Here is a 13083-nt window from a genome sequence, read left to right as displayed (position 1 = left end):
TTTGCCTCTGTCACTTACTACTTAAAGTAACTTTAAAAAAGAGATTTCATTTCCCCTCTATAAAATGAGAGAGATGGACCAGATGGCCTCTAAAGTCCCTCTAGCACTAAATTCTTTTCTCATTAAAATATTATAATATTTTACACTGTCTTTACTGATCTCATGGTATATAATTATTGTATACTTGGGTACTATGAGATCCAGGCTGATTGACACTTAATATATGTTTGGAGGGGCAGCTAGGGGGCTCAGTGGATAAAGCACCGGCCCTGGATTCAGAAGGATGTGAGTTCAAATCCGGCCTCAGACACTTGACACTAGCTGTGTGACCCTGGCCAAGTCACTTAACCCTCACTGCCATGAAAAAAAAAAAGAAAGAAAAAGAAAAATATATGTTTGGAAACTGCTCCACGACCCCCCCCCATCCCAAAGACTTCAAAATCTACTGGGGTGAGAGAGTGTGTGTGTATATGTGTGTGTGTGTGTGTGTGTGTGTGTGTGTGTGTGTGTGAGAGAGAGAGAGAGAGAGAGAGAGAGAGAGAGAGAGAGATCACATATACTTAGGAAAAGCAACATTTTTTAAAGTCAGGTTAAACAAGAAATATCTTCCTTCCAACTACAAAGCACAACAAATCTCATATATTATTACTTATATTATTGGTCAGATTATCTTGACGTGTCAAAACCCAAATTTTGAAATCCAATATGCTGCAATAAATTGTGATTTTTAAACTGCTTACTATAAGAATAAAAAAAGTAAAAACAGTAGAATCAAAAGCTGGTCTTTATTTCTTTAGCTGAATTTTTTTAAATCACTTTTACATACCAAGTGTTGCTTAAGTTTAGATAGAAATTTCTTCAGTATTTTTTCATGGTGGTCCTGAAACCTCAGAAGCTTGGGAAAACCTTGGACAAAAAAGCCTAGGACATAGCAAAAGAAAGTTATTTTATTACAAGAAAGGAAAAGAACAGTTTTGAAATACAGTATATAATAAAATAGCTAAAATGAAAACAATTGGTAGTGTATAGATTCTCTGGCCATCTAGAAAAGAAAGTGTGCAAATGATGGTAATGAATTTTTTTTGGTGGGGCAATGAGGGTTAGGTGACTTGCCCAGGGTCACACAGCTAGCAAGTGTCAAGTGTCTGAGGTCGAATTTGAACTCAGGTCCCCCTGAATCCAGGGCCAGTGCTTTATCCACTGTGCTACTTAGCTGCCCCCGATAATGAAATTTTAACAGTACTTTTACCGTCCATTATCTATTTATTAAAGATTGTGTGTGTGTGTGTGAGATCACCCTTAGATTACCTTTTAAGACAGGGCCAGGAAATACTCTCTGTCAGAAGATAAAGGAGAAATGGCTTCTTACATATTATAAAATTAAAAGGCTATTTGTCAGAGTGGAAAAAGAGAGGAAGGAAGGAAGGAAGGAATGCAGAGCAGTCACCAAAAGCTGAAGTAGGCATTTAGTGCTTTGTGAAAATGTCAGGCTGTATATAAGAAATTTCACCCAGCTTTTTCCTTGAGGGTGGTCCAATCCTAACCTGACATCATCTTAATATAAATGTTATAATAGGAAACTTGAATAAGTTCATATAAAAGAAAAAATAATATTAGCTTTCCAAAATCACATTTCTATTTTGTGTGTGGGGGGAGGCAATGAGGGTTAAGTGACTTGCTCAGGGTCACATAGGTAGTAAGTATCAAGTGTCTGAGGCTGGATTTGAACTCAGGTCCTCCTGAATCCAGGGCCAGTGTTTATCCACTGCACCACCTAGCTGCCCCCCACATTTCTACTTATTAAATGACTATAACTGAAGTTTGATTTCCATTGTTTTTTTATGAGCTGTAATTAGACAGGTTTTCTAAAATTTATGTTTTGTCAAATAAAAAAAAAGTAAAGTCACTGTATTTTAAGAAAATTATTTATACTATGTAACTTAGATGGCCTCTGACATGATACAAGTTATAAACTATTCAGGGGGCAGCTAGGTGGTGCAGTGGATAGAACACTGGCCCTGGATTCAGGAGGACCCGAGTTCAAATCCAGTGTCAGACACTTGAAAATTACTAGCTGTGTGACCCTGGGCAAGTCACTTAACCCTCATTGCCTGCCCCCCCACCAAAAATTGTGGATTTAAAATTCACAATATATTGCTCTTATGATATTTTGCCTATAAAAAGGAGAGGATTCTTCTCATATCTTTTCCATGGAGTCAAGCTTGGTATTTATGTCATAGAATTCAGTATAAGGAAAGAGGCAACAGGGAGGCAGGCAACAAGACTGATCTTTGTGAGTTCAAATCCAGCCTCAGACACTAAATAGTTGTGTGAATCTGGACAAGTCACTTAACCCTATTTGCCTCAGTTTCCTCATCTGTAAAATGAGCTGGAGAAGGAATTGGCAAATCACTTCAGTGTCTTTGCCAAGAAAACCCCAAATGGGGTCACAAAAAGTCAGAAATGATTGAAACTAAACAACAGTGTGTGTTTATATACATTACACACACATATATTATATAAAGACACACACACGATAGTATAAAGTTTAAATGTCAATTTTTAGTTCAAGATTAGATAAATATTTTCCTGTATTTACAAACTTTGCTATAAACTGATATTAGCAGCTAAGTCTTCTTTCAACTAAAAAAGTTTCACATTTCAACAAATAGAGATTATTTCTCCTAAGCCACTGGAAGACACTGGGGTAATGTAAAGAAAGGTATGGTATTTTACATCAAAGGAAATAGAAATTTATAACAAAATATCAAATTATTTATATTTAATGTTAATTTATCTGCCTTAGAAGTTTCATGGGATGAATCTATCTTCACCAGAATTTAATTTCTTATTTCAAGAAGTGTTTTTAATGTTCAAAGGATCCATTTGGAAGCAACTGGCAGTGAAATAAAATTTTTAAATCTGCTATGACCCATATGAACCATGGGGGAAAAGAAATTATGCCACACATAACATGTACTTCCAAAAACAAATCACAATCCAAGTGGGTCAAAATCTGTCTGACCGTATATGGTTTAACAAATGTAAGGAAAGGGTTATTTTTAAAAAATGAAATAAATTGCTTATAAATCAAATCATATATTAAAAATGAAAAGAGTAGGGCATACTGCTAGTACTTCATAAAAACTGTGTCAAATTTAAATGTCAATTTAAATTAAAATTAAGCCTATAGGGTAACACTAACAATACTTAACTGAAGTACCAACCTTAGTTTAAAACATCTAATTTTCACTTCATAATTTTATTAAAACTATTATTCCATAGTAAAAAATATACTATAAACTCTATAAGATGAACCAATAAAATTATAATCTTTTTAAAAGAATTTAAAAAATTTTTTAAATTTTTTTATTGGCTGAGCAGTGAGGGTTAAGTGACTTGCCCAGGGTCACACAGCTAATAAGTGTCAAGTGTCTGAGGCTGGATTTGAACTCAGATCCTCCTGAATCCAGGGCCGGCGCTTTATCCACTGCGCCACCTAGATGCCCCCCCCCCGCAATTATAATCTTTTTAAACAATACTGTAATTTCCTAAAACTTAGAAAGCTTCTGTTTTCTCATTACAAACTTGTTTCTCCATTCCTACTTATTAAGCTCTGAAATTTTAAACAACCCAGAAATTAATGAAATTGAAATTTCTTCATGCCTTTTTATTAAGGGTATAGGAATCGATTTATGGCATAAGTTTATATTTGGAAAAATGTAATTTTATTCTTTTTTAACACAGAAGAAAATTAATCCTCAAAATTCCAGTTAAAAAAGAAGTAAACTTCTCAATAATTTTTTTTTCAATTTTTACCTGGAAATTTTTTCAGTGTTTCATTTAAAAAAAACCTTTCACTTACTGCTACTAAGAGTCTTCAAAGTTTTGAAAAAGTTTTTAATATCATCATTTTTATTGCAAATGACAAGCTTTTCTTACCATGCATGGCATACTTGGGGCCTGAAAGTAGCTTTACCAAGGCCCAGAAGGCATCTTCTTCATTCATATACATAAGGAGCAAAGCAGTGATCTGGCTCATTCCCTGACAGTATCCAACTTCCTGAAAGTTAAGTGAACAAAATCAAGTTAAATACCTGAGGGATTTCTTACCAAAGAACATCATGTTATGAGAAAATGCATACTTTCACAGGTCTGATCCAAAATCTCTGGAACAATATAAAATGCTACACTAGCTATGACCGGAAGCTATTTGGTACCTTTGTTTGTTTCATGTACAACTTTATTGCTGAAAATTTATTTATTTGTATGTTTGTTTATGATGTCTCACCAGATATTACATAGAGTGGGATGACACTTGGAAACAAATCCAATACTCTGTATAGAATGTACAGTCCTATATGTCTATATGTATTTCATATGGTCAAATAATTTACAGAAGAAGTGGACTTTAGAGGTTATATAGTCCAACCCTCTCATTTTGTGGTGGTTGTTTTTCAATTGCGTTCAACTCTTCATGACCCTATCTGGGGTTTTCTTTGCAGAGATACTAGAGTGGTTTGACATTTCCTTTTCTAGCTCAGAAGAGGAAACTGAGGCAAACAAGGTTAAGTAACTTGCCCAGGGTCATAGTGCCTGAGGCTGGATTTAAACTCAGAAAGAGTCTTCCTGACTCCTGGCGGAGCACTTTATCTACTACACCACATAACTGAGGTGCCCCTAACAGAGTCTAGCCTCCTCATTTTACATGACTAAACTGAGGTCAAAGGTTAAAATGACTTACTCAAATTGTCATTGCTAGTAAATGGCCCTGGAAACCCAAGTTCTTTGAATATGAATTCTATGCCCTTTCTACTACCTCATGTTCTATCACCACCCCCCCCCCCACCATTCCGTGTTTTACTATCCCACCATTTTGTCCTCTAGATATAGCTGTGGCTTCTATTTTATTCTTTATGACCCTGAAATGAATAGTTCTACTATTTGTTCAACACAGTTCTTGTTTTTTCTCTTATAATAAATATTTCATATTTCTTTTCCTTTGAAATTTCTGACATAATTATTACTCTGCAGCATTAAAATTTATCCTAGTTGCCAATTTCCTTGAATCCAGTCAGTTAACAAGTATTTATATACTTCTGGTGAGCATTCCTCAATTGTTTTTATATCAATCATGTAGTCACCCCTTTAGTGATAAAAGTTCAAGTAGTATCCTAGCTTCCCATTTCAGAGACTAGTCAGTTCCATCCTAGCCCAAGAACAGAAAAATGTAAAAAAGTGTGCATGGGGAAAAGTAGGAGGGGTATTTCATTTATAATCTCCTTCATAATAAAAGTCTACATGCATTCCCATAAGCTAGTTAAAGGCGAATTTCAAAATCTATGAAGGACTGTGGAGTACCTGATCATGATACTTCAAAAGACCAAACAGACTTTCATTTTTATTTGCATATATGACTATTATTATTATTATTATTTGTAGGGCAATGAGGGTTAAGTGACTTGCCCAGGGTCACACGGCTAGTAAGTGTTGAGTGTTTAAGGTCACATTTGAACTCAGGTCCTCCTGAATCCAGGGCCGGTGCTTTATCCACTGTGCCACCTAACTGCCCCCATATGACTAATATTTTAATGAGTGAAATAATCACTGGGAGAAAGTCTTCTCCCATTAACTCTTTAGGTACAGCTATTCTTTATGTGGAATGCATTTCTTACGTTATAAGATCACAAACCTAGGGAGGGAAAAGATTGTAGAGTTCATCTAATCCAACATTTTCATCTTACAGATGAAGAAATTTAGTCCTGAAGAGTTTAAATTACTTGTCTAAACTAGGAATAATGGCACCTATTTTCAACTGTTATTGTGGGATCAAATGAGATAATACACATCAAGTACTTTGCAAGCCTTAAAGTTACATATAACAGTGAGTTTTTGTTTTTGTTATTATTATACATGATTACATTGGTTATAAGTAGCAAAGCCTAGGATTTGAACTCAGGTTCTGTGATCCCAAGTGCTCCTTTCATTATATCATAAATCCTAGGATTTGTTTTGTGATAGTTGGGACTGAGATGACCACATTTAGGAGTCTCTTGTTCTGGAAGCAAGAACATGGGAAGATTTCTTGATTCCAAATTATGGATGGACAATATCAAATACCACTATGCCCAGATCCAAGAATATGTGCTGTACACATGAACTTCAGATTCCTAACTTTCAAATACTTAAGGCAAGTACTACACCAATGTCTTAAATAAAACCATAGAATCATAGGGTTTCATGGGACATGAATATTGTTTAATCTCATCTTTGCAAATGAGCAACCTTAGGACCAGAGAAGATAAGTGAAATTTCCTAAGGTCACAGAGTAGCAGATCAAGCACAGAACTTAGCACTCTTAGTACAGGGTGCTTTCTGCTGGATTCTGCGGAATAAGCCAAAATTAGAAATCAGAAAATCAAAATAGTTCTCTGAAAAACAAGTTATCTATAAAAATGAAGCAAGCAAAAATCAAAAGCAACCAAGTCTGAAGAATAAATAAAAATAGAAATCAATAATCTCAATACATAAAATGGCAAGTGGTCAACTGGACTTGCCTCAGAAGAAGAACTGTATCAAAATACTAAAGCAAAAATCCCTTCCTAAAACTAAATACATGTATCAGTTTGCTTTAAAAATTTTCTTAGACCTGAAATACCAATTGACACATCAATGATGCCTCCACAATTAAAAAGCACAAGTGCTTGGAGAATATACATGTTAAAATTAGAAGCAGTTTTCTTTTCTGAATGGACTAAAGTAAACACAATGGAGATAAATAAAAGTCTAGTTATAAACTGAATGATACCATGAGTAAATAGTAGAAACCGAAATTGAAATGTCACCTTTAGATACTCAATTTGCTTAAATGTATAGTTTCCCAAAGCAGGAATTACTGACCATAAATTGGAAGGGTACATACTTCTGAATTATCTTTTTAAGAGGGGAAATTATTTTTTCATGATCCATTTACATTTTTCCCTGGTCACACTTGCCACAATACAATGTATTTTGTAGATTAGAATTAAGGATACTTTTATGGGATAGAAAAAATGATCCACATAGTAATGTAAGTAGGATCTTAGTCTTCTTACCACAATACTCTTGGCACTGACAATACTAATTAGGAACAACACCTAAACAATATTCAGATGAGACACTGCTCTTTAAAGACAATTCTTTGAAACTTTTAACTGCAAATCCACCAACTATATAATTTCTTTTCTAAATAAAATTCACTCCAATACCAAGACATGAATGCATATATTTTAAAATGACAATTCTTTTCCTTCCTCTTAGTTTATTCCTACATTGTTAATCTTCAACCAACAACATGATACTCTTTAAAATGTGAGACAGGGCAGCTAGGTGGCACAGTGGATAGGGCACCAGCCCTGGAGTCAGGAGGACCTGAGTTCAAATCTGGCCGCACACACTTGACACTTACTAGCTGTGTGACCCTGGGCAAGTCACTTAACCCCAATTGCCTCACCAAAAAGAAAGAAAGAAAGAAAGAAAGAAAAATTGAGACAATTAAAAAAAATGAGCAAGATTTCTTTCTGGAAGGAAATAAGATAAACTTAATAGGGATCAATTCCAACTCTCAAAACTGTAAAATGTAATGGTATTATGACCAAACAGTATGGTCTGATTAAAAATTTCATTATTTAAACATTCTATTAAACAATAAGAGAGGCATAAGAGAAATCTGATTTGATTTTAAGGACCAACTTTATTTGGAAATATTTTAATCTTAAATAATTCTCAAAAAACAAGAGAAAAAAAGATAAGACATGGTACTGTGTACAAAATGAACAACTTACCGTATTATAAATAGAATATGCAGCTAGTACATGGAATAAGGATTGTTGCCTAGAGGTAGAAGAACAGTTATATGAAATACAATTTAATTATTGAACCTGTTTTAATTTTTAAAATAAAGTTAATTTGTTATGAAAAAGATTCCCTCTTATATAGCCCTATCAAGTAAAACTGTATATTTATAAGTGGGTTCAAAGTACAAAATTGGACTATATAAAATTAGATATGTTACATTCTGAAGGACAAGTTTACACAAGGATCTCTGCAGTAATCTTTGGCAACTCCTTCCCCATCATACTTTAAACTACTTCAGTATGATTGAACCTTTCAAGAGAAACTGGAAGGAGTGCTTTCATAACCTTGCCAAACTGTACCATAGGTATTTATTTGAACCCAACTGAACCCAAGTTGTGTGATTGTTGTGGGGGAGGGAGAAGATAGTATGCTGTATCTCATAGAAATTACATATTTGACAATAGCAAGTGTTACACACTATGAGGACTAAGCCTATGAAGATGATCATTTTTATTTTCTTGTCTCAGAATTTTCTTTATACTTAGTCTAATTTTCTTTAGCCTCAAGGCCTGCAAAGTTTCATGATAATTTAGAGATATATGGCATTACCACAGCCCTCAAAAGGTATTTCAAAAGTAATTTCATCCTAAAAAGCTGTTCTATATATAAGAATTCTCAGATCCAAAATTATTTTTTACTCATCTCTTATTAATTAATGAGTAGAGTAGTAAGTTTCAGTTTCAAATGATAAGGCTATAAATGTTCTCAAAGTGGAAAATTAAAAAGCATTATCCAATACTAAGTGCTACATGGGACCCTTTGAGGTTCAAAGTAAAACTTACTTTTTACAGATTTTTTTTTTACAGATTCTAACTTAAATTACACAGTAGTCATATTGACTTACTTCACACCATATCTGTCTCTAAACATAATATGGTCCCTATATGTGCGATTGACATCAAGATCAATTTGTCTTATATCAGGTGAACAACCTCGTGCTCGATGTTTTAGTTTCTGAAAAAGAAAAGGAAAAATTATCCAATTTTAATGAAAAGTCTTCACTGTTTAAAAAATTTCAAAAGAAACAATAAAATGAATTTTTGTATTAATCCAAAAATTTGTTATTTGTTGTTAATGGATGCACCTATTAGTTTCTTAAGTTGTTAACCACTTAGGTAATAGGTAGATAAAGGGTTTTTGGTTATTATTATGATAACTCATATACAAAAGATGATGTATAACCTATAAAGACTACAAAGAATGGGTTTGCCCCATTTCTCAAACCAATCTGGTAAATAAAAACTGTAATCTGAGGGGGAGGAAAAAAGGTTCTGATAAAACCATATGCCATGAAAACCATATAGTATGAAGTACAACAGGTATGCCATGAAAAGCACCATAATGGAGGCAATGCAGAGTAATACTCAGGCAAAAATAATAAGGAATTAGGTCATAACTGATATTTATACCCTATGATACCGAGGTACATAGCAAACCAGAGAATATAGGGGAAAAAGTGAAAGTGATATTAACACAAGAAGATCAATATGATTGTAAAGGTACCATCAAGACTTATTAAGGTGGGACTCAAAATAAACCTGATGATGGAAGGATGTATTTGTTTTTAAAAAAAAAAAGGCTAAAGAAGTTAAGAAGGAGATAACATTTGAGAAAGGGGGAAAGCTGATTTTTTTTTGTAAGACATATGACAGGATGCCTAGGAAAAGGACGTGGATGATGCTTTCCTAAGATCAACTGGCAAAATATCAAAAAGGCAGCATATAGTATTGATGAGATACTTCTACAATCTTGACATCTGCAAAAAGCAAAACAAAACCAAAAAACAAACCCATTCCAATAAAAAAGTAGATCACTTGATAAATGCTTTACTAGCTTTGCTGATAATTTCATTTTAGCAGCCAGAGGAGGCAATACAAATAAGTAAAATTCAACAAATATTTAGGTATGCACTACATGAAGAGTACTGTGCTAGGTACTAAAAATACAAAAATCAAGAGTGAAAGAGGTGGGGTGATCCAGTGACAAAGTTTTGGGTTTGGGATTAGGAAGCAGGACTAGGTTAAAATTCCAACTCTGATACTGGCAAGCTATGTGACAATGTTCAAGTCATTTAACCTAAGATTCAGTTTGCTCATCTATAAAACGAGAGGACCAGATGGCCTCTATATATTCCATTCCACCTCTAAAGCTATGAACCTATGAGACCTATAAAGAAACTTATTTTCTACTGAAGAGTATGACACACACAAAGAAAATACAAGTAGAAAATGATGGGGGTCAGAGAAAACATTTGGGAAAAAAGGAAATTATCAGTGGGTACAAGTATGAGCATGAGAAAGAAAGAGAATTAGTCAGATATAGAAGTGACAGGGAATAAGCAGTGGCAAATTAACCTAATTTCTTTTTTAGATAGAATTGCTAGATTAGTACATATGGGAATCTGTTGATAAGGTGTATTTTTATTTTAGCAAGTATTTGACAAAGTCCTTAATGTCATCCTTGTGGACAAGATGGAGAAATGTGAGCTTTAGGTAGAATTACATATGCAAATGATATTAATATATGATAATATTAACTCAAAATAATATTTTGCTTTAGGTATCACAAAACACTTTGGACCATTATCACTACCTTAGCATTGCACAGTTAAATAATTTTTATCAATGGATTAAATGATTACATACTTATAAAATCTGCAAGGGATACAAAGCTAGAAGGGATGGCTAAAGTAATGAATAACAGAAGTGTTATCAAAGAAAAATATGCTAAAAGAGTCAAAATTATCTTGCTAATATAAGAAAAAATCAAAGAGATGACATTTAGTAGGCATAAATGTAAAGTTCTGTATTTAAGTTTTTTAAAAAAATCAATTTAATTGCACACAGTAGGTGCTTAATAAATATTTTTTACAAGGATAGATGGCTGAGAAATCCTGAGAATTGTTTCTCAGATTGGGAATCAAGTGGCTACATGATCTAGATAAACATTTTAAGGTTGAAGAGAAGAAACTTTTTCATTTTGAAACTCAAATGAAAAACAGCATATGCTACTTTGCATTCCTTTTTATAGAGGGAATGCCTGGAGTGTTGCATACCAATTTGGGAGCTCAGAGGGGAAGAAAAGGGAAGTAATGTTGAAAACAAAAAAAACTTTTGTAGAGGAGTAGGTTAAAAAAAACTTTAAGAAGTAGTGAAAAGTGAAATCAACAGAAACAAAACTATATACATGTTAGCTATTACTTTTTTAAAAAGGAAGGAAAAAAATCACAGATTGGGAAGGAGATACAGAGCAAATACATTTTTACAATTAAAAAAATCATTTGGTTCTCTGTTAAATCCTAAGGTTTTTATATTTTTTTAAGCTTTTAAAAATTTTGCTCTATGATTCATTACTTGTCTCCACTCGTGGTTATTAAAGTCTGCATTTCAAAAACATCAAGGAAATTTTTTTTTCTAAGAACAGCTTAGCTGTCTCATATTAGTCAAATTCAAGAATTTAAGCTTCAGAGATTTTTACTCTAAAATGAGGAGGTCAAAAAAGTATAACTGAAAGGCATGATGCCTATAGGACTATTCTCCCTTCATTACAGTTAATTATATATTCTGTTTACATCATAATAAAGAAATTCTGAAATTGTACACTGCAGATCGAATATTTTGAATTGGTTCAAACTCATTAAGAAAAATATGCTGTATTATTGTACCACTAGGTCTTTCATACTGAATAAAACTTAAAGCAAAAAAATAAAGATAAATATTACTTAAGCTATGTTGCTTTATGGGAAGAATTAATTTCTATTTATGTTGCCAATTGTCTTTTGGCCTTATTGACAAGAATATATAAGTAAGCACATGGACTATAATTCTTTGACCTATAATTAAATGTTACATCTATTTTATCCTACTTTATTTTGAACATTAGTTCCTAAGTAATTAATTTTTAAAAGCCAATGATCAGTCTAAAATAATTAAAACATCTGAAATTTGAAAGGCAGCTCACTACCAATTAAAGTTTTTTAAAAATTAATTTTCAGTACCCTCAGATTATGAGGCAGCTAGATGGAGTTGAGTGAACAGAATGATGGTCCTTGAGTCAGGAAGGCCCAAGTTAAAATCCAACTTCAGACACTTAGCTATGTGACCTTGGGCAAATCATTTAACTTCTGTTTGCCTAGGAGGCAGCTAGGTCACTTAGTGGAAAGAGTCCTGGGCCTGGAGTCAGGAAGAACTGAGTTCAAATCTGATCTCAGACACTTACTAGCTTGCCTTAATCCACTGGAGAAGGAAATGGCAAACTACTTCAGTATCTTTGCCAAGAAAACACCATGGACAGTATGGTCCATGAGGTCATGAAGAGTCAGACACAACTGAATGATTAAACAATAACAACACACCCTGAGGTTATACAAAAATGAGCAGTTCTCTAACTTAGAATAATTATAACTTAGGGCTTCTAATTTAAATCTTGATTAATTATTATCAAAATACTACAGAAAAAATAAAAAATAATGAATTGGCATTTCACTTTACAATTCCCTTTTGCAAGTGGTTTTGGGTCTGAACTTCAAAAAAAGTTTTTCCCTTTCTCCTTCATGTTTCTTTTTAAGGTATCCCATATGACATCATTTATCATAAAGGTTGCTTTCTAAACCTGAGATTTTGAGATATTTTGATATTGTATTGGTTTTATATAATACTTGGCTAAAGTCCCCATGAGTCTACTGTCTTTCAAGACAAGGTATACAACTTGTGTTTCCAAAGGAGTTTGCTGGAATGAAAAAGGAAAATTAATTCCCAAGTAAGATAATTTAGAAGAGAATTTTAAAATAACAATTCATACTTTAATTATGGGGATATGAAGTTAAACTAGAGGGTGGGTTAAAGGGAACTTCCATTTTCTATGCTGAAAAAAGAAAATGGCCAAGTAAATAAAAACAAATAATGATAGAGTTCTGTTAAACTATTTTTCCATACTTTGGAAAAGACTTTTAATATCACCCTGGAAACACCTTCACATAGCCATTTTTAGGGATTTTTTCCCCCTATAAATATGCCTCAATATTGATTTATCATTGTACATTACTTGTAATGAAAGAGCTTTGGCTATTGATTCACTGAAATCAGAAAAAAAATTTTTTTACTAAAGCTTTTGTCTGAAATACAGTAGATAGGGGGCAGCTAGGTGGTGCAGTGGATAAAGCACCACCCTGGATTCCGGAGGACCTGA

At 33.4% G+C, this 13083-nt stretch overlaps 1 protein-coding gene across 1 annotated transcript in view; it reads right to left on the bottom strand.

Annotated features, from left to right (window-relative positions):
* The window catches only part of USP6NL (USP6 N-terminal like), a 151573-nt gene that overhangs the window by 28192 nt on the left and 110298 nt on the right, over window positions 1-13083 (bottom strand). Inside the window, 4 exon segments of the mRNA XM_043968596.1 lie at window positions 827-921; window positions 3943-4063; window positions 7824-7872; window positions 8741-8850. Of these exon segments, the coding sequence (XP_043824531.1) occupies window positions 827-921; window positions 3943-4063; window positions 7824-7872; window positions 8741-8850 (375 nt within the window).

This window comes from Dromiciops gliroides, chromosome 5, assembly GCF_019393635.1.
Source record: "Dromiciops gliroides isolate mDroGli1 chromosome 5, mDroGli1.pri, whole genome shotgun sequence".
In the NCBI taxonomy this organism is placed as follows: Eukaryota; Metazoa; Chordata; class Mammalia; order Microbiotheria; family Microbiotheriidae; genus Dromiciops; species Dromiciops gliroides.
This window is presented reverse-complemented; position numbering and strand designations above follow the sequence as displayed.